The 19,049-nt window shown below is 45.9% G+C and overlaps 1 protein-coding gene across 2 annotated transcripts in view; it reads left to right on the top strand.

The window, feature by feature from the left end:
- MERTK (MER proto-oncogene, tyrosine kinase) overlaps positions 1-19,049 on the top strand; it is a 108,300-nt gene that overhangs the window by 80,165 nt on the left and 9,086 nt on the right. For both annotated transcript variants that reach the window (XM_070429755.1, XM_070429754.1), the window contains exons 9-15: positions 4,845-4,998; positions 7,281-7,434; positions 9,872-9,957; positions 12,784-12,879; positions 13,576-13,656; positions 14,551-14,643; positions 15,691-15,809. In XM_070429755.1, coding sequence (XP_070285856.1) covers positions 4,845-4,998; positions 7,281-7,434; positions 9,872-9,957; positions 12,784-12,879; positions 13,576-13,656; positions 14,551-14,643; positions 15,691-15,809 — 783 coding nt within the window. The remainder of the gene's footprint in view (positions 1-4,844; positions 4,999-7,280; positions 7,435-9,871; positions 9,958-12,783; positions 12,880-13,575; positions 13,657-14,550; positions 14,644-15,690; positions 15,810-19,049) is intronic.

The raw sequence follows: 19,049 nt of genomic DNA, 5'->3' as shown, positions 1-19,049 counted from the left end.
TCTTGTGACAACAGAAGCGCCTGTGGTTCACTTTACTGCGGACAAATCCTCTGATGCAGCTGAGCTTCCACCTCATGAGCTGCAACGGGAGACAAATAAAATATAAGGTCAGCCAACCCTGGGAGGAGCCTGACCTATGCATCCTTCACCTCTGTTTCTCAAACACCCTTCAGTTCTAAGGGGCAAGAGTTAGTCACAACTTCATCTCTCCTGGACTTTTATGTCTATTCCCTTCACCAGGTTAGGGGAAGTTTCCCATTATTTTTTCACATAGGTTTTTAATTCCTTGCTCTCTTTCTTCTCCTTCTGGCACCCCCATGAAAAATGGTACACTTGAAGTTGTCTCAGAGGCTCCTTATACTATCCTCATATATTTGGATTATTATTTTTTTTCTTGCTGTTCTGATAGGGTGTTTTCTGCTTCCTTATCTTCCAAATCTCTGACTTGATCCTCTACTTCATCTACTCCTCTGCTAACTCCCTGTAATGTAATCTTCATTTCTATTAGCATATTCTTCATTTATGACTCGTTATGTTTTCTAGTTCTGTTTTTATGTTTCCTCTCTCTTTGTTGAAGTTCATCTACTCTTCCCCTAAGGTCATTGAGCAACCTTATAACCAGTGCTTTAAGCTCTGCATCTGGTAAATTGCTTGTCTCCATTTTTTTTAGTTCTTTTTCTAGAGTTTTGTTCTGTTCTTTCTTTTGAGATGTTTCTTTGTCTCCTCATTTTGGCAGCCTCCCTGTGTTTGTTTCTATGTATTAGGTAAAGCTGCTGTGTCACCCAAGCTTGGTAGAGTGGCCTTATGTAGGAGGTGTCCTATAGGGTCCTGTGGCACAGCTTCCGTGATTATTCGAGCTGAGCACCACAGGTGCACACCCCCCCCCCCCAACCGTGTGGGCTGTACACCTTCCTGTTATAGTTGAGCATTAATTGCTGTTGACACATCCATGGGAGGGATTTGCTCTCTGGCCGATTGGCTGAAAGGACTGGCTGTAACCACAGTGGAGGATCAGCCATGCAGGGGCCCACACCATTGAGCAGGACTTACTTCACAGGGACTTGGGTGCCTGCTGAGTCTGTCTCTTGAGTGTGTTGCTTTTGAAGGTGGTTAGGAGGTGCTTTGATATGATCTGAAGCTGTCCAGAAGGTGTGCTGGCTCTAGGGCCTCCCTGGTTATGCAGGCCAAGGTCAGCCACTACCTGTGTCCTGCCAAGGACACTGGCATGAGCTAATCTTCAGGTGGCTGCTACTTGTACTGGGCTTGACAGTGAATGGGACAGTCTTTGATGAGTATGGACTAGTGCTTCTTATCTCATCTCATTTGCATAAGGTATCAGTAGACCTTCCATGAGAAAATAATTCAGTAAGTAAATCAGTTTATAAAATATTACATATTATGTCCTTCCTTGAAGACCCAAATGCCTACTGGCAAGTTCAAGGCTCTCTGATGTTCTGCAGTGAAGAGATATGTTTAACTTTGACGTGGGAATTGCCCAGAAGTTAGGCACTCGATTTGATCCATGTCATTCTTACAGAGCTCATTGTTGTGGGATTGTGGCTCTAATGCTGGTTTTGCTGTGGTTGGAAGGGTCGATCGGAGGGAAGTTTCATGGCAGATTATTATGGAGAACTAACTTCTTCAAAGACCCAGGGAAGCCCCAGTGTGTTGGAAGATTCCTTCACTGGCCTAGAACTCTGCCTCCTGACACGCTGCGCTCCTGGGTGTAGGCAAGTGCCCCTCCCTCTTCCTTCCCTCCATCCTCCCTCTCTCTCAGTGTCAAAGGAGGGCAGAGCATTTGAACTAGTGTCATTTTTAGATATGAGGAATAGTGGTGGTTCTTGTTAAGCCGGATAGAGGTCTCAAACACTTTAACCAAGGATCTGTCAAGGATGGTGCATTTTGCCTGGAGGAGAAACCTACAATGTGTTAAATGAATGTTACAGTTTGGGGAACAAGGTAGCCTTGCATGATACAGGACAGCCTTGAGAGATACTACAAGGTCATTTCTGTGAGAAGGACTTACATATATAGGGAGAGAAGACCAGATAAGCACCTTGTGGAACATGGTATAGGAATTAAGAAATAGCCTTTGTGCAAGATCATGTGCTAAGTGTTTTCCATGAAGGAACTCACTTAGCCCTTGCAAAAACATGTTGAGGAAGACACTGCTCTTCTCAGTGTTCATTTGAGGAAATTGGAGCTCAGAGATGTTGAGTAACTTTCCGAGAATCCCAAAGCTTGGAGGTGGTAGCACTGGGATCAGAACCCAGGTCTGACTGACTCCAAAGACTGTATTTTTCAGAGCCTCACTGCTCTTCCCCAGATGCCCTTGGTTTTCTTCATAATATAGTGTCTTGTTCAAATTCCATAGTGTGTCCTCTTAGCAGAAAGAAGTAAGGACAGGACGCATTTGAAGATGTGAGAGTTTTGCATTGGTGCCTGTGAATTTGAACCCTTTTGAACAAGCTACCTTTGTTGTTGTAGCAGGACAGAAGCTTTATCTGCTAGTCCTTGCCCCACTGAGTGTTACAGTTCTTTGAGGCAATAAAAAGGGCCATACTCTTAGAGTTACAAAGATAGGGTCGTGCCTTCTCACAGAGTAGAACATATTAAAGTCGTTTGATAACTGAATACAAGCACCACTGTGGTCGCCCTGATGAGCTAATGCCCACGCGAGACACAAGACATCCTGTTCTGGAAGACATGCTCTTACATTCCCCAACGGGCCAGGTCCATGGGTTTTATCTGCGAGTAAAGTTGTAATCAATGTCGTACTATGCTTTCGATTTCATTTCCTGAAAAGCTCTTATATTTTAAGTCCTTGAGGATACGGGCCTGTGTTGGTGAAAAATGGAAGGTCATAAATGAGAACTATGCAGTCTGCACGGCCTGTGCCCATGACCAGACCCTCTCGTGCCAGGAACACGGCCGGCCCCACGAGGTCGGCACCTGACACTGAGGGTGGCTCCTGCCTGGGTGGGATTTCAAATGGGTTTCTCTGTCCGATTTAAAAATCAGAATTGAAATACTTAAGGATATGGATGTGGTCATGCCTCTCTTTATACACTTGGCATCAAAACAATGGATCAATGACATCACTTTTTAAAAAACAGTAATATTTTAAAACTATATTGGAAGTTACCATTTAAGAATATTCTTAGGAAAAAAATGCTAAGCCTCCACTAAAATGTTTATCATATATTTTTCTAATCACTACTTCAAAATCTATTGTAATCCCACCCCTAGAATGGGATAGTTTTTATGTATTTCCAAAATGTGTGACCATAAGCCATGCCTGCCATCACTTCCATACTTGGGGTTTCAGCATGATGACAACAGCCATGATGGTGGCCATCGCCACACTTGGGTGACATTTGCTCCAGGCAGCCGCCATTCCAAGCACTTTACATGGATTATTAGCTCTTTACTCATTTAAGGGACAGGAGGTGGAAATGAGAAAGTCACTCCTCTGAAGAAAATTTTACCCTTTGCAACAACATGGATGAACCTGGAGAACATTATGCTAAGTGAAATAAGCCAGTCAGAGAAAGACAAGCGTCATATGATTTCTCTCATACATGGAGTTTGATGGACAAAATAAACAAAAAACAGAGACATACTCATAGATAGAGAACAAACTGACAGCTCTGAAGGTTAGGGAGTTGGAGTGGGTGGAGGGATTGAGTAAAAAAGAAAGAAAAAAGGGAACTCGTGAGAATGGACAACAGCATGGTGATTGCTGTGGTGGGAGGAGGGGGATGGGTTTTGTTAATACTCATCAGAGGATATTTTTTCCATTGACTTTTAGAGAGAGTGGAAGAGGAGGGGAGGGGGAGATAGAGAGAAACATCCATGTAAGAGAGACAAATCTATTGGTTGCCTCCGGCACGTGCCCCAACCGGGCTGGGATCCAGCCTGCAACCGAGGTTCATGCCTTTGACCAGGAATTGAACCTGAGAACCTCCAGTGTACAGGCTGACACTCTAACCACTTAGCCACACCAGCCAGGGCTTTCTCAGTTACACATTACCTCTTATTTTGAGCTCATTTCTCTCACACATTTCTCTGTTTTTGAGTCTTTGTAGACAAAAGTACCCATGTTCCTGGTCAGGCAGAAGGTCTTGTACATTGAAGAGTGTGAGGTGCTAAACTCTGAAGTAGATGCGTTTTCCTCATAGCCTGCTTGACTCACGCAGGGCAGGGCTGCAGGATGTGGACCAGGGAGTTACTAGGACTCTGGTGATTTTCTGTCCTTCACAAATTAGAGAATGGCCAGCTAACCCATCATCAAAACTGGGTTTGGTACTGATTTTTACTGAGTAGTAAATAAGTCCTGCAAATCTAACGCACAGTACGTGAATATAGACAACAATATCCTACATAATAAAAGGCTAATATGCAAATTGACCCTAATGGCAGAAGGACCAGAATGACTGCTTGACCAGTCAGTATTAGGTGCAGTGACCACCTCTTGGTCCCTTTCCCCAGACGTCAGGCTCCGATCACCCGATGGTGAACTGGGAATGGGGTGGGTGGCAAGGGATGTGGGCGGTGCTAGGCCAAGGCCCCCACCCTGCCGGTCGCCCCACACACAGAGGGCGACCTGTGGCGGGGGCAGGGCCAGCGAGCGGGCAGAACAGCCGACCTGCATCCCTGTGTCCCTGTGTCACTGCACTTTTGTTCCATTGGCTGTGGCCTGAGTGAGGAAGGACGCTGGAATCATGGCCACTGGCCCCTGGGATGTGGTGGGAGGACTCCCTCAGGAGGAACTGTGGCGGAGCAGGTGGCATGCCCCAGGCAGCCTAGTGTTTCATTTCCTTTACTTCCTTGTCCGTCCCCAGGAAGAGCTGTCTGAGGAAGTCGGCCAGGATGGCAGCCACGCTCAGATCCCCGTTCACGTCCACAATGCCACATGCATCGTGAGGATCGCCGCCGTCACCACAGGAGGAGTCGGGCCTTTCAGTGACCCCGTGAAAATATTCGTCCCTGCACACGGTGAGAGCCGGGCTCCCTCAGCTGCTGGAGCCGTGCATCCAGGCAGCACACAGATGGCCAGCTGGGGGATGGACAGCTGGCTTAGGGCTGAACCATAAAGACCCGTTTGCCATGGTAAAGAAACTCGATAGGATCACACCTCAGCGTGAGAGGCCTCCACTAGCGTGACTATGAGTGGTTCTAACTTACTAGGAGGATCAGTCCGCTCAGGGTTTGACTTGGTTTCCTGAATGTGGTTAAATGAGATGTGCCGACGGAATGTTGGCAAGGCAGTGTGGCTGACCCTTCACTCTCTAGAACTGATAGTTTGTTTTGCTGTTTTAATCAGTGCTGCTTGTCCCATTGTTGCCCGTTCAGGCCTGAGGCAGCCTCATGATCGCTCAGTCCAGAACATGCAGGGTTTCTTGCAGAAGCCGCCCTCTGACGGCCCTGGGCTCCCTGAGCTAAATGCCTGGCCCTGCATTCTGGCTCCTGCGTGTCATTGGAGTGTTCTTTGGCAAGGGGTCACCGTGTACCCCAAGTGGCCCAACACTGTGCTTACTTCCATAGATGAGGGGAGCCAGCTTTGTTCTGATTGTGTCCGGCCCTGGGTTGTTTGATGTTAAACTGGTGTCATCAGTTCCATGCACAGGCATCTATGTATATCAGTGTGACCTGTGTGTTTACAAGTCCTTGCAAGCACAGCTTTTGTACTCACAGCAAACAGAACTTGTGAGCAGACTGGTGAGTCCCCGACGGTCTCCTCCAGTGACCCTCTCATATGCTCTCATAAGTGCAGAATTGGAGCCATATATCAGGCCCGGCAGCCCATAGCCTCTGCACTGGGGACCATTAGTAACTGGTGATGGGGACACCAGGCTTATCTGCCTGGTAGAAATTCACAGTCAACAAGTTTCTGATTCTAAATGCACGGGTTAAAAAGTCAGACTTTACGCCCTGGCCAGTGTTTCCCAGTGGTTAGAGAACAGTCCGAGCACCGAAGGGTCATGGGTTTGATTCCCCGTCAGGGGCACATACCTGGGTTGCGGGTTTGCTCCCTGCCCCCGGTGAGGGCGCCTGCGGGAGGCAGCTGGTTGATGTGTCTCTGTTGCATCAATGTTTCTCTCTCACTCTCTCTCTCTCTCCCTTCCTCCCTCCTTTTCTTCCACTCTCGCTGAAGAATAATGGGGGAAAATATCCTCAGGTGAGGATTAACAACAACAAAAAGTCAGAATTACAAAAGCTTTGCTATACTGGCAGTCCTTGCTTTGCACGATCCCAATATGCATGCATTTCAGTCACCATTGTTCGGTGAAATAACTCCGTTTCTTAACAATATGGTTCAAATGTGAGTTACCATCGTATATTAACTGTGAGACCTGCATAAAACACACACTTCACTGCTGGCTCCTCCGTGCACAAACCCACATAACTAACAGGCTCCTCGTGACCACAGCCGGTGTGCTACTTCTCAGAGTCTGTTCGTGGCTGGTCACTGTACTTGCATGATTCAGTTCACTCACATCCAAGACATATCACCGTGCTGCCCCCTCCATGAGTGACAGACCCACGTGACATCTGCACAGAAATGGAGACGTGGAAGAGAGTTGGCGAACAAAGATGGAAGTGTAGTAAAGAAAGGGAAAGTGAGCTGCAGTGAAATTTGAGTTGAACGTGTGTGGAATTATGGAAGAAAGAGCTCATAGATTCTTAGATCCACAGCCAGGGACTCAGAGAAGGTGAGCTTGCCCACATGAATGAAGTGATTGTACCCAAAAGGAGGGGGATGTTCCAGACGAAGGTCCCCCGGCAAAGATCTTCACACGAAGGAACTCTGAGAGGTACTATAGCCTTGAAAGCAGGAAGGATAAGTTGTTGGAAGCAGATCCAAACTTACAATGGAGCGCGACAACGCACAGGCACAGAAAGTAGATTGTGTCCTCGTCACAAGTTACACACCCGAAGGAGGCCAGCCCTGCTCACACCACTCTTGATACGTGTTTACAAAGAAATAACCGTGCCTCATTCTCAGTGTTTCCAGTGTGTGAGTTACAGTAGACCAGGTGAATGTTAATTTGACCATTTTCACTTCCGTATACCTTTGTTGCTGACATGGTTACCATTGATGCCTGAGACCCCTACGCAGTCTCAGCGAGGACTGCCTATGTTTCTGGGTCACAGAATCTCGAGGGGCTGGTTCTGAAGCTTATGATTACCTGCTCTTGCCCATTATAAGCCAGTGTTTCCTGTGTGTTTCGGATCCCAGGAGATGTTCTGAATTGCTTCCGTTGGCTTTTTCTCAGGTTGGGTAGATCTGGCCCCCTCGTCAGCTCCAACACCTGGCAGTACAGACCCCGTGCTCATCGTCCTCGGCTGCTTCTGCGGACTTATTCTGATTGGGCTGGTTTTGTATGTTTCTCTGGCCATCAGAAAAAGAGTCCAGGAGACGAGGTTCGGGTAAGTGTCCCAGTTAAAACATGTTTTGTTTGGCTCTGGCCTGTGTTTCTCAGTAGTTAGAGCGCCGGCCCATGCCCCAAAGGGTAGTGGGTTCGATTCTCAGTCAAGGGCATGTTCGATCCCCAGCCCTGGTTGGAGTGCATTTGGGAGGTAACCAATCGATGTGTCGCTCTCACATCAATGCTTCTCTCTCACTCTCTCCCTCCTTCCCTTCCACTCTCTCTAAAATATCAATGGAAGAAATATCCTCGGGTGAGGATTAACAACAATAAAAAATGTTCTCTTCAGTCGTGTCGATGAGATAGATGGTTATGCCGAGTGACAATGCCTGTCCTGCCGGCCGGCTCCTCAGTGTTCTGAGAGCCCTGTCAGTGCTCACGCTGGGCGGGCAGCGCCCTCACTGAGGCCAGTGCCACAGAGGCAGCCTGCAGAGAAAGCCAGCCCAGAGGGGTCTGCACAGAGAAGACCATCAAAGGCCTTTGCTGCTCAAACTCCGTTGCTATTAAATGAGCACTTTGATTAGAAGCCTTTAAACTGACCCTAATTATGCACAAAAATAAAACAGACTATGTATGCACCAATAATGAGAAGGAAATTCACCAAAGCATTAACAATTCTGTAATTGTGGGTGATCCCATGGTTTTTTTTCTTTCCTGTGTTTTACACATTTTCTGTAGTGATCAATTATTTTTCCAACAGAGAAAACCTTTATCTTTTCACATTCAAATTTTATAAGAAGCTCTTTTTCTTATTTTCTATAATCTGACTTTCATAACCTAACAGTAGTTGAATGTCAAGAAAACTGAGAAGCCACGTGAAGGCAGCCGGGAACGCAAGGCCATGTTGCCAGCGTTGTCTCTGGGGCTCGGCTCCTCCAGCGCCTGTGCAGGGCGCTTGGCTTTCTCTGAAATCCAGTTTGTCACTTGGGGCAGAGGGCAGCTTGGAGTGGGACAGGATGAGGAAGGGCGGGAACTGTGCAGCCTGTCTCATAGCCCCTTGCCTCAGCACCGTGCACTCCCTCAGAAACCCCCCGTGCACGTGGAGGGGGAGCTCAGCTGTGGAGGCTAGCCTGCCCATTCTGTGTCCATCTCAGTCCTGGCGGTCAAGTACCCACAGTACTTAGCAACTCTGTTACTTAAGTGTGTAAATTCTAAGCATGATTGTGTTAAAGACACGGACAAAATCTCACCTAAATCCTTGGCATTGGATTGATTAAAACACACCCCAAGGTCTAGGTATAATTTGGGGGCTCATAGCAGAGACCTTGTGCAGAAGGTGCAGGAGTAGCTCAATGAAGGCCTACTACGTGCTGGCACTGTGATAGCCTGGGGTACAGTGGTGAACAAAGCAGGTGCTGCCCCTGCCTTCATGGGACCGACAGTCAGTGGGGAATCAGGCAGTAATCACACAAGCTAATAAAAAATGGAACTGTAGCAAGTTCTCCGTCATAGAACCTTCACAAGTAGAATACAGCACAGCAGATTGGACTGTGCTAAGGCCGGAAAGGCCTCCCACCAGAGCTGATGATCCCTGAGTTAGAAACTGAAGAAAGAGCAGGTGTTGATTAGATGAGAGAAGGGAAGAGCATTTCAGCCAGAAAGAGCAGCACATGTAAAGGCCCACAGAGGGGCAGCACCAGACTACAGGTGTGACGCCTGTAGTTGCTCAACCAATGAGAGAATGTAGATGCTCAACCCCTTCTGAAGCTCAACCCCTTCTGAGGCTGAGGCACGCATTTAGGAACAGCACATAGCAGTGTTGCCCTTCCCAGTCTTCGGAAATTCTCCCCTAGTCACCCTCTTTTCTTGCTTTCTTTAGGACATGACATGTTGTACTAGTAAAAATATTTTGATTCTGATTTTAAAATATATGAAGGACAAAGTGCTGGAATGAGACTCCACTCACAGCAGCATGAAAACTATCACCTTCTTAGGAATAAGCCCAACAGATGTGCATGAACTTAGTAGACTTGACCAACAACATGGAAGAAAAATAAGTGAGGAAGTGTGTACCATACTCATGGATGAGAGGGCTGTTTTGTTGGAGAGATGGTGTTTTCCTCAAGTTAACCATACATTCTAAATAGTTATCATGTCAGTTCCTGCAGGGTTGTTGATGAATGGCAAGCTGATTTTAACAAGCATGTCGAGGAGTAAAAGGAGCAGGGACAGCCCGAGGCAGTGGGTTCAGCCCTGCTGTTGCTATAGCCCAGGGGTGGGGAACCTTTTTTCTGCCAAGGGCCATTTAGGTATTTATAACATCATTCACGGGCCATACAGAATTATCAACTTAAAGATTAGCCTGCTGTGTCTGGTCAAACATTTAATTAACTCACCCCTAATGCCTTGGCAGGGCCAGACCAAATGATTTCATGGGCCTTACATGGCCAGGCGTTCCCTACCTCTGCAGAGCCTGAGCTGTCTGTTTCGTTCACCAGGAACGCCTTCACGGGCGAGGACGTGGAACTGGTGGTCAATTACACAGCAAAGAAGTCCTTCAGTCGGCGAGCCATTGAACTCACCCGTAAGTTGACTTCCGTTTCTCTTTTCCGGCAAAAGTTAAAATAGTTACGAGCGAAGAAAGAGCAACAGAATCCTTGACAGATTTATCACAAAAGCCAAAGGCATCAAAGAATCGATACTGTTACCCTGCAAGATGTGTTCAGCAAGCGGCAAGTAGGTAGTCAGACATGACCCTGTGCCTCCTTGCCGGCCAGCTTCCTGGAAATCTGGGGTGAAGTAGATGGGGTGACAGCCTCCAGATGCCTTGAAAAGTGGCAGGAGATGTGGGTAGAGGTCAGGGATTTAAAGGAAACGGCAAAACAACAGACCATCCCAGAGCTTGTCATTTCCTGGCCCCCAACTCAGAACGATTTGCTGACACCCTTGGTATCAATTACGGTTTGGGCTTTGCTGACTCAGAGTGGGCGTTCTTCTCGTTGACCAGTGGGAATAAACACAGAGTTCTGTGTTCTCGAATAATTTCAGAAATTGTGTAGAAAGTGTTATAGGCATCTCTCACTGACACCAGAGAGGTGTTACCAGACAAGACAGGACAGCCCCGGGAGCCAGTGGGAGGGGGCTGTCCTCAACCTTGATCCTTGTCTTCTCATATAAATGAATTGGCATTGTGAAAAGCCAATTTAGAAGAAGAAAAAAAGGGGGGGTGGGGAAGAAAAGCCAATTTATTAAAGCAATTAAAGCATGCATCTTTATTGAATAAAGCAGAAACGAAACAAGGAAATCTATACATCTGGCTTATGAAGCAGACAGGCTCTCGGCTCATCTGAAGAGCAGGTTGGGTGGGAGTCTGAGGGTTTATATACCTCCCTGTCTATGGGTCTCTGAACTCCTCTGCTGACTATTTTGGTGCAGATTAATTCTCCAGGTCCCCTTTTTCACTTTGTTTACTTTGTTGTGGCCTTCCCAGAATTCATGAGAAGAATCTGGCAACTTTGTCTTACCAAGCCTTGAGACTGCTGGCTTCTCTGCTTAGGGAGTAAAACAGCCTTTTTTTCCTTTCTCCTTTCTCCCTCCCTTTTTGCATTCTCTCATTAGGGAGGTTTTTAACCATTTGCTCTGTGTCCTTGGCTGGGGTGGATAATGGCTTGTTAGTTACAAGCTGGTTGCAAATTGCCCCGCAGTTTGGCCTTGTTTTAACTTTGCTGTCTCAGTTTGCCTATTCTTCCTGCCTTGAATCCTGCAACAAAAGTATGTGCAAAGACTTTCATATTTAAGCTTCTGGGTGTTTGCTAAAACACCAAAATAACAAGCCAAATGTAAGAATGATGGTATACAGGTTGCATGAAATAAAAACTCATGTGATATATAGAATGTTACAATTTCCTTCCTTTTCTAATCTAGAAGTTTGACTTTTAGATGTTATTATATTTTTTAAGTGTTTTTATTGATTTTTGAGAAAGAGAGGAAGGAAGGAGGGAGGGGGAGAGAAAGAGATGAGAGAAACATCAATTGGCTGCTTCCTGCATGGGCTTGATCCTCGAGCTCACAACCCAGGCCTGTGCCCTGATGGGGAATTGAACCGTGACCTCCTGGTTCATGGGTTAACACTCAACCATTGAGCCACACCCGCTGAGCAGATGTTCTTACATTTTAAAAAATTCTTAATTTACATCAATTTTTTTTTCTATATTGGAGGACCGTTTGGGTAAAAACTGTTTACCAAGAGCTAAAATGTTCAGATTATCCACGTGGTTTTTGTTGTTGTTTTGTTTTTAATATTTTTTAAAATATATTTTACTGATTTTTTACAGAGAGGAAGGGAGAGGGACAGAGAGCTAGAAACATCGATGAGAGAGAAACATCGATCAGCTGCCTCCTGCACACCCCCCACTGGGGATGTGCCCGCAACCAAGGCACATGCCCTTGATCGGAATTGAACCCGGGACCCTTCAGTCCGAAGGCCAACGCTCTATCCACTGAGCCAAACCAGTCAGGGCTGTTTTTAATATATTTTTATTGATTTCAGAGGGGAAGAAAATGGGAGAGAGAGAGAGAGAGAAACATTAATGATGAGAGAGAATCATTGATCAGCTGCCTCCTGCACACCCCTCCACTGGGGATTGAGCCTGCTACCTGGGCATGTGCTCTGTCCAGGAGGGAATCGAACCGTGACCTCCTGGTTCATAGGTTGATGTTCAACCACTGAGCAACACCAGCAGGGCTGTTGTTATTTTCTTCCAAAGCCTTGCTCATTGCCTTTCGGGGGCACAAACGGAGTCATTTGCCAAGTAGTCGTTGAATGGGTCTCCCTCCCCTGGTTTATGACTCTTATTGGTAACACTTCCTGTCAGTGCTGCACCTTATTACAGAAGCTCTTGTTCTCCAGGCCTCCACCAGGTGCTTAGCTTAGCACTGGCATGTCGGTGTGATGAGGCTCATGTACCACAGCAGCTTGTGCTCTGCTTCAGCTTGTGCTCTTGGTTTCTGCGCCTCCTTCCCTGGCAGGGAGGAAGGGAAGTGCCCCAGGCTCCTTGTGACCTGTCCTTAGGGAGTAAATACTCCACTAGGAAACACCCCTAGTCAGGGCTGAACCTCCCCAGCAGGAAGCTGATTGCCAGTTGCTGATACTGCAGGTGGGAAGGACAAATGTTGTGATTTTTAGAAATTTTCAGAAGTGATCTTGCCTGAAGGGTTCATTTTATCTGCTGTAATCATAGTAGAATTAAGTGTGATATTTTATTATTGGCATTTGGGGGAGAAGAGCCTTGGGGTATAACATGGAAAAAGCATTTAACTATTTGATGGGGCTTTATATATAATTTTAATTATATTCCAGTGAAGGGAAGCACACTGACCACTCATATGTCCCCTGTCACTTCTTTCACAGTAAGCAGCTTGGGAGTCAGCGAGGAGCTGCAGCGTAAGCTGGAAGATGTTATGATTGACAGGAACCTTCTAATTCTTGGAAAAATTCTGGGTGAAGGTAAACAGTTTAATTCTTTTAAAATGTGGGATAAGAAAGTAAGCAGTTCACAGTAATTTTTAAAAATACAGATTTGTTACATAAAATACCATTTTGTGACTTTAAGTGACAATACAAAGAGTTCTATTTTATCATTTAAAATAAAAAAGTGAATAGTGATTTTTGAAACTAAGATTGGGCATATGAATGGGGCTCTGTAGTGCCTAGCCCACACAGTAGGCCTTGAAAATATGAATTCCCTTCCTCCATTGAAAAGCATGTAATTCACTGGTTGGCTTCCTATATCATTTAAATTTATTCCTCTAGTTCTCAAGTTTATAATTCCTGGCACCTTCCTGGTTAAATAGGGACAAGGGTGCACATACATATTTGACCTGTCAACCTGATATTCTGGTGTTAGGATGAATGATGATGGTGTTCAGAGTTTCTACTTTATGAATTTCAAAAACACTTCCCATGTTGTCCTGTAATAAAGTGATGATCTGAGCTAAATCCAAGCCAGCCTCGGTGCTGACAAGCGAGAGGTTTGTACCTGGCTTCTGCCCTGGGTTTCGCGTGCGGATGGCCTGGCAGCTCTGCCTGCTGCTGTGTATGGGTCCTCTCGGGCCACGTGAGAACGTGGCTCTGGCCTGTGGTGTTTCTGTGGTCAGGAGAGATTCTGCACGAGGTCCACACAGCTGTTGTTTTACTTCACAGGAGAGTTTGGGTCTGTCATGGAAGGAAGTCTTAGTCAACAGGATGGAACTTCCGAGAAAGTGGCCGTGAAGACCATGAAACGTGAGTTACCTGTCACCCACGAAACCCGTTCTAGGCTTAAGCATTAAGTACGTTCATACTATTGTGCAGCCGTTACCACCATCATCTCCCGAATTTTTTCAGCTTACAAAACTGAAACTTGGTTGGTTAAACAGCTCTTGATCCCCTAGCTCTCCCCTTGTACTTCTGTCCATGAATTAGACTGCTCTGCGTACCTCATACAAGTTGATCACACAGTGTGTGTCCCTGTCACTAGCTAATGTCACTTAGCCTAGTGGAGATTTTTAAATGTCCCTCTTAAGTTGCTTTAATTCCAGAAACGTGGTATGAAAGTGTCTCTCGTTCACAAGGCAGGGCTGAGCAGCCAGACTCAAGCTCTGTGATGGAGAGAGGCACGTGTCCCTTCTTTCTTTAAGGCCAAACTGATTGCAACAGTTTGGATTTGATATTAGTTTTAAAAACTAATATACTTTAATTACTAGAGCAGTTTTAGGGCTACGGAAAAACTGGGCAGCAAGTACAGAGTTCCCATGTGTCCTCCCCACACACAGCCCCCTATCATAAATATCTTGCATTAGTGTGGTGCAGTTTTTACAGTTGACAAATCCGTATTCATACATTAATGACTGACATCCATAGGCTACATTAGGGTTCACCCTGTGTTGTACATTCTGTGGGTCTGACAAGTGCATAATGTCGTGTGTCCACTGTCACAGTGTCCTACAGATGTTTCACCCTAAAATCGCCTGTGCACCCCTCCTTTGCCCCCGCCCAGCCCCTGACACCCACTCATGTGTTCACTGTTGCCACAGTTTTGTCTTTTCCTGATTTTACTTGGGGAGAACAGAATTGCTGCTGCCCCTCCCCTCATGGAGCATGTTAACTGTGCGTGAGATTTCCCATCTCTTCTTTCAGTGGACAACTTTTCCCAGCGAGAGATCGAGGAGTTCCTCAGCGAGGCCGCATGCATGAAAGACTTCAGCCACCCCAACGTCATCCGGCTCCTAGGTACCTGGAGAAAGGCAGGCCTGGTGGCCAGAGGGGCTCGGCGCATCCACTCTGTGCCAAAGGGAAACCTGGTATAACCCATGGTGGTTTACAACCTGGGGTTTCTTCACCCAAAAGGCTTCTCCTTACAGTTAACATTTTCGGAGGCTTATGGTAAAAGTGGGTAAAAATGGGTCGGGATTTAATGTCAGGATTTGGCTTTTAGCACCATTAGCAAAAAAATACCAAATGGGGAGATCGGGTTCCAGTGGTTGCTGTTAAAGCGACACTGTTCCGAGAGGGAGAGCAGCCTGAGAATAACAATGTTCTGACAACTTATTTTTGCTGCCCTGCAATCTAATAAATGCTAAATTCTTTGGGGAGCTTTCAGAGTGTCTTTGACACTCAAGGGAGATGTGAAAACTAATCTTTGGATATAAGATGATGTCAAAGAAATGAGTGTTACTCATTGGCAGCTCTCGACTTCAGCAGACCGAGAACAATCGTGCTTTGTAATTGCACCACAACGTGCAAGAGCTCTGCAAGCCCAGTGTCAGGTGACAGCTCTCCTTCTAGAATTGCATGGTAAATGGGTTGCAGCTTTTCCCGAGTGTAACTGTTAAAATTTAGGGATGTGGATTCTACCTCAAAATACTTTTCGTAGTTTAAGCATTTGGCTTCAGCGCACGCCTTCGTACGATGAAGTGTTTCACTGTCACATGAGATGAGTTTGCTTCTTGAATTCTGATGCAGTCCCTGCCCCTCACTTGGAATCAATTTAATGAAAACTCGCCAGGTCTCTGCGAGGCTCTACTTGTGATAGACTAATTTTTGAGCGCTCTCATGCAAAGACTGGCCCTAACCTGAAAGAAAAAAAAAAATAACAAGATGTGGACCCAGGGTGCGTTCAGTATTCTTGAACTCGGCGTGTGAGTTACGAGCGTTTGTTTTTTTAACTGTTCACTTGGGCGCACGTGGTTTCAATTTGGCCCAGGCTCCTGCCCTGCGTGCTTTTTCCGGTCACTGCTAACAGGGGCTCTTTGTAAGGAACTCTGCTCTTAATTGCAGGTGTGTGTATAGAAGTGGGCTCTCAAGGCACCCCGAAGCCCATGGTGATTTTACCCTTCATGAAATACGGGGACCTACACACCTACTTACTCTATTCCCGACTGGAGACAGGATCAAAGGTAATGAATTCCCCGCTGCGTTGCCTCTGGACACTTGACAAGGCCTGGGCAAACTCAGCATCTGACCTTGAATATGAAGGAGGGAGCGCAAGGACTTGAGCCTTTGTCTGGTGCTCCCTGTGCACCCTAGGGGTTGAAACGGGGTATCCGCCTTCACAGCAGGCCTCCTCCCGGTCCTGTTATTCCTGTTTATGGGGGGAGGAAGTCAGCTGGGAGCACACTCTTATGCCCCTCACACTGGAGCCAGGGGCCCCTTGTGATGTCAGAGTGGCCTCTTTCTTTTGAAGTTGCCTCTCTGGCTTGTTCACGCTGAAATCCCTGGGTGCGGGACCTGTCTCGGTTTTCAGAGGGACGGTGCCCTGAACTGTTTTTCAGAGACACGGAGGGTGAACTTAGTCCACCCGTCTTTCTTTCTTGTTTTGTTTTGTTAACCCTTGCCCAAGGATATTTCTTTCTTTTTTAATATATTTTATTGATTTTTTTTACAGAGAGGAAGGGAGAGGGATAGAGAGTTAGAAACATCGATGAGAGAGAAATATCCATCATCTGCCTCCTGCACACCTCTTACTGGGGATGTGCCAGCAACCAAGGTACATGCCCTTGACCGGAATCAAACCTGGGACCCTTCAGTCCGCAGGCCGACGCTCTATCCACTGAGCCAAACTGGTCAGGGCCTGAGGATATTTCTTCCACTGATTTTTAGAGAGAGTAGAACAGGGAGAGGGGCAGAGGGATGGAGAGGAAGAGAGAAAGAAAAATACCTATGAGAGAGATACATTGATTGGTTGCCTCCTACACATGCCCCAACCAGGGCCGGGGATTGAACCCGCAACCCAGGTATGTGTCCTTGACCAGGAATCGAACCCATGACCCTTCCGTGTGGGGGCTGACTCTCTAACCACTGAGCCCCACCAGCCAGGGCCCATCTTTCTTTTTATCCTTGGAAATGGAAATCATGTTGGTTGCTGTAGATTTATTGTAAGCCTTAAAAACGGGTACTGTGATTCCTCCAGATTTATTCTACTTTCCAGAATTGTTTTTAGCTTTACTAGTTCTGTTGCCCTTCCATATAATTTTAGAATCAGCTTGTGTATAACAAGAGAAACTAGTACACAGCATTTTACTGACTAATGAATAGTTTTTATTTGCAAAGATACAAGTGTATCTCCAGTGTTGGAAAGTAACTCCCGTGTATACATTTGCAGCCATAGGTAATGCTGGAAGTCACAAAATGCATAGAGAAACTGGAACATCAAGCTTTTATTCAGGTCTTTGCTGTCTGTTCAATCAGTTGGGGGAATAAACACTCTCTGTTCTGCTAGTGTGGCAGGACTGGGGTTCGGTTACGTAATGTGCTCCTCCAGCAGGGCCTCGGTGCCTCCTGTCCTCACCTCCCCTCCATGAATACAGGCAATCACTTCCTTTATTTAGATCTTTAGAGTCTTTCATTTTGTACTTGTCAGAGTGTAAGTTTTGTACTTCTTTTGTTAAAGTTATTCCTAAGTATTTTATTTTTTATTCTTTTGTAGATAAAATTGTTTTGATTTTGTTTTCAGGAAGAGTGTTCATTTCTAGTGTATGGAACTACATTGATTTTTGTATATTGATCTAGAGTCCTGTAACTTTGTTGAACTTATTAGTCCTACCACACAATTATCTTTTTTTAAAATAATTTTTATTGATTTTTTTTTCTTTAGAGTGAGAGGAAGGGAGAAAGAGAAACATCCATTAGTTGCTTTCAGCACGCACCGTGATTGGGTATTGAATCCAAAACCTGGGCATGTGCCCTGACTGAGAATAGAACCGGTACCCGCTCAGTGCACAGGACAATGCTCAACAAACTGAGCCACACCGGCCACGCCCACACGATTATCTTTTAAGTAACTTTGGTCACAGTTTGCAAGAATGAAATCATTGTTTGAGGAAAAAATAACACAGATGAATAGTACCTGATACTCGTCTCCATGAATGTTAGCAGACTTGATATTTCTTAATACCCAAATCCTTTGCTGGAAATTAGCATCCAGAAAATCAAAGCCCCAGCTATCCAGAACACAGGCATAGGACTTCCCTCCATGATCTGTTTATGTTCTCTTTAACAAGTCCATTATGTAAAGGTAAAACATAATTAAAGCATTTTATTGTACTTACAATGTGTGACTGACATGGGTCTTGACACGAAGATATAAAGCATTAAAAATTCAGGGCTTTATTCTCACCACATTGGAAAACTCGTGCCATACGGAATGAGTCGTGACAAATGCAATGTGCTGGGAAAATGTGTTGTGGGTGGATCTGCTTGTGGTGGCCAGAAAGTCGTCAGCCCTTCGCGCAGTGTCTGCAGAGAGCGCTACTTCTGTCGTCATCCTCAGAATCAGCTCCAACCCAGATGGTCTCAACACAGCAGCTAGCGTGCGTTCACGCTGTGGAGAAAATGCTCGGCTGCTGACATTACAGGGGGTCCCAAGAAACAAAAATGAAAATTCCTGTGATAAGGGCCCAAGACCATCCTAATTTCTCTCTAAAAGAAAACTATCTTTTCAAAACATTTCAAAGGGATAGCAGATGTGGGTGCACAATTGGACAGCTACTTTAAAGTGGGCTTTTTGCCTCAAAACATTAGAAAACCTCACCCTCAAAAGCCAGCCCTCCCCCCCCCCCGCCCCCCGTGTGGCATGGGTGCTTGGTCCCACTGGCACTCAGGACACGGAAGATCCCACTGGATCCCATGACTTGGGAGACGAATGTTACTCACTGTCAATACTTTTAAACATTGGGGAGAAGAAAATGTGATATTTGCCAAACAGTTTTAGAGTTTGTTTTTTGGGGGTCTTGTGTGTGTGTGTGTGTGTGTGTGTGTGTGTGTGTGTGTTTTAATATATTTTATTGATTTTTCACAGTGAGGAAGGGAGAGGGATAGAGAATTAGAAACATCAATGAGAGAGGAACATCGATAAGCTGCTTCCTGCACACCTCCTACTGGGGATGTGCTCGAAACCAAGGTACATGCCCTTGGCCAGAATCAAACCTGGGACCTTTCAGTCCGCAGGCCGACGCTCTATCCACTGAGCCAAACCGGTTAGGGCTAGAGTTTGTTTCTTTTTTAATCCCTCTTTTAAAACCTTTTTTGTGCTATTAGTGATAAAGAACTGAAGTTTGTTTCCATGTCTCATGGCCACACATTTAAGAGAAAAAATGCTGTTTTCCCCCAGATGGAGATAACTTGCAGATTTCCTTGTA

The sequence above is a fragment of the Myotis yumanensis genome, unplaced genomic scaffold (genome assembly GCF_028538775.1).
Source record: "Myotis yumanensis isolate MYYU_CA2020_CCGP unplaced genomic scaffold, mMyoYum1.0.hap1 SCAF_11, whole genome shotgun sequence".
Classification (NCBI taxonomy): Eukaryota; Metazoa; Chordata; class Mammalia; order Chiroptera; family Vespertilionidae; genus Myotis; species Myotis yumanensis.
Note: the sequence above shows the minus strand (reverse complement) of the source record. Positions and strands in the feature narration are given on the sequence as shown.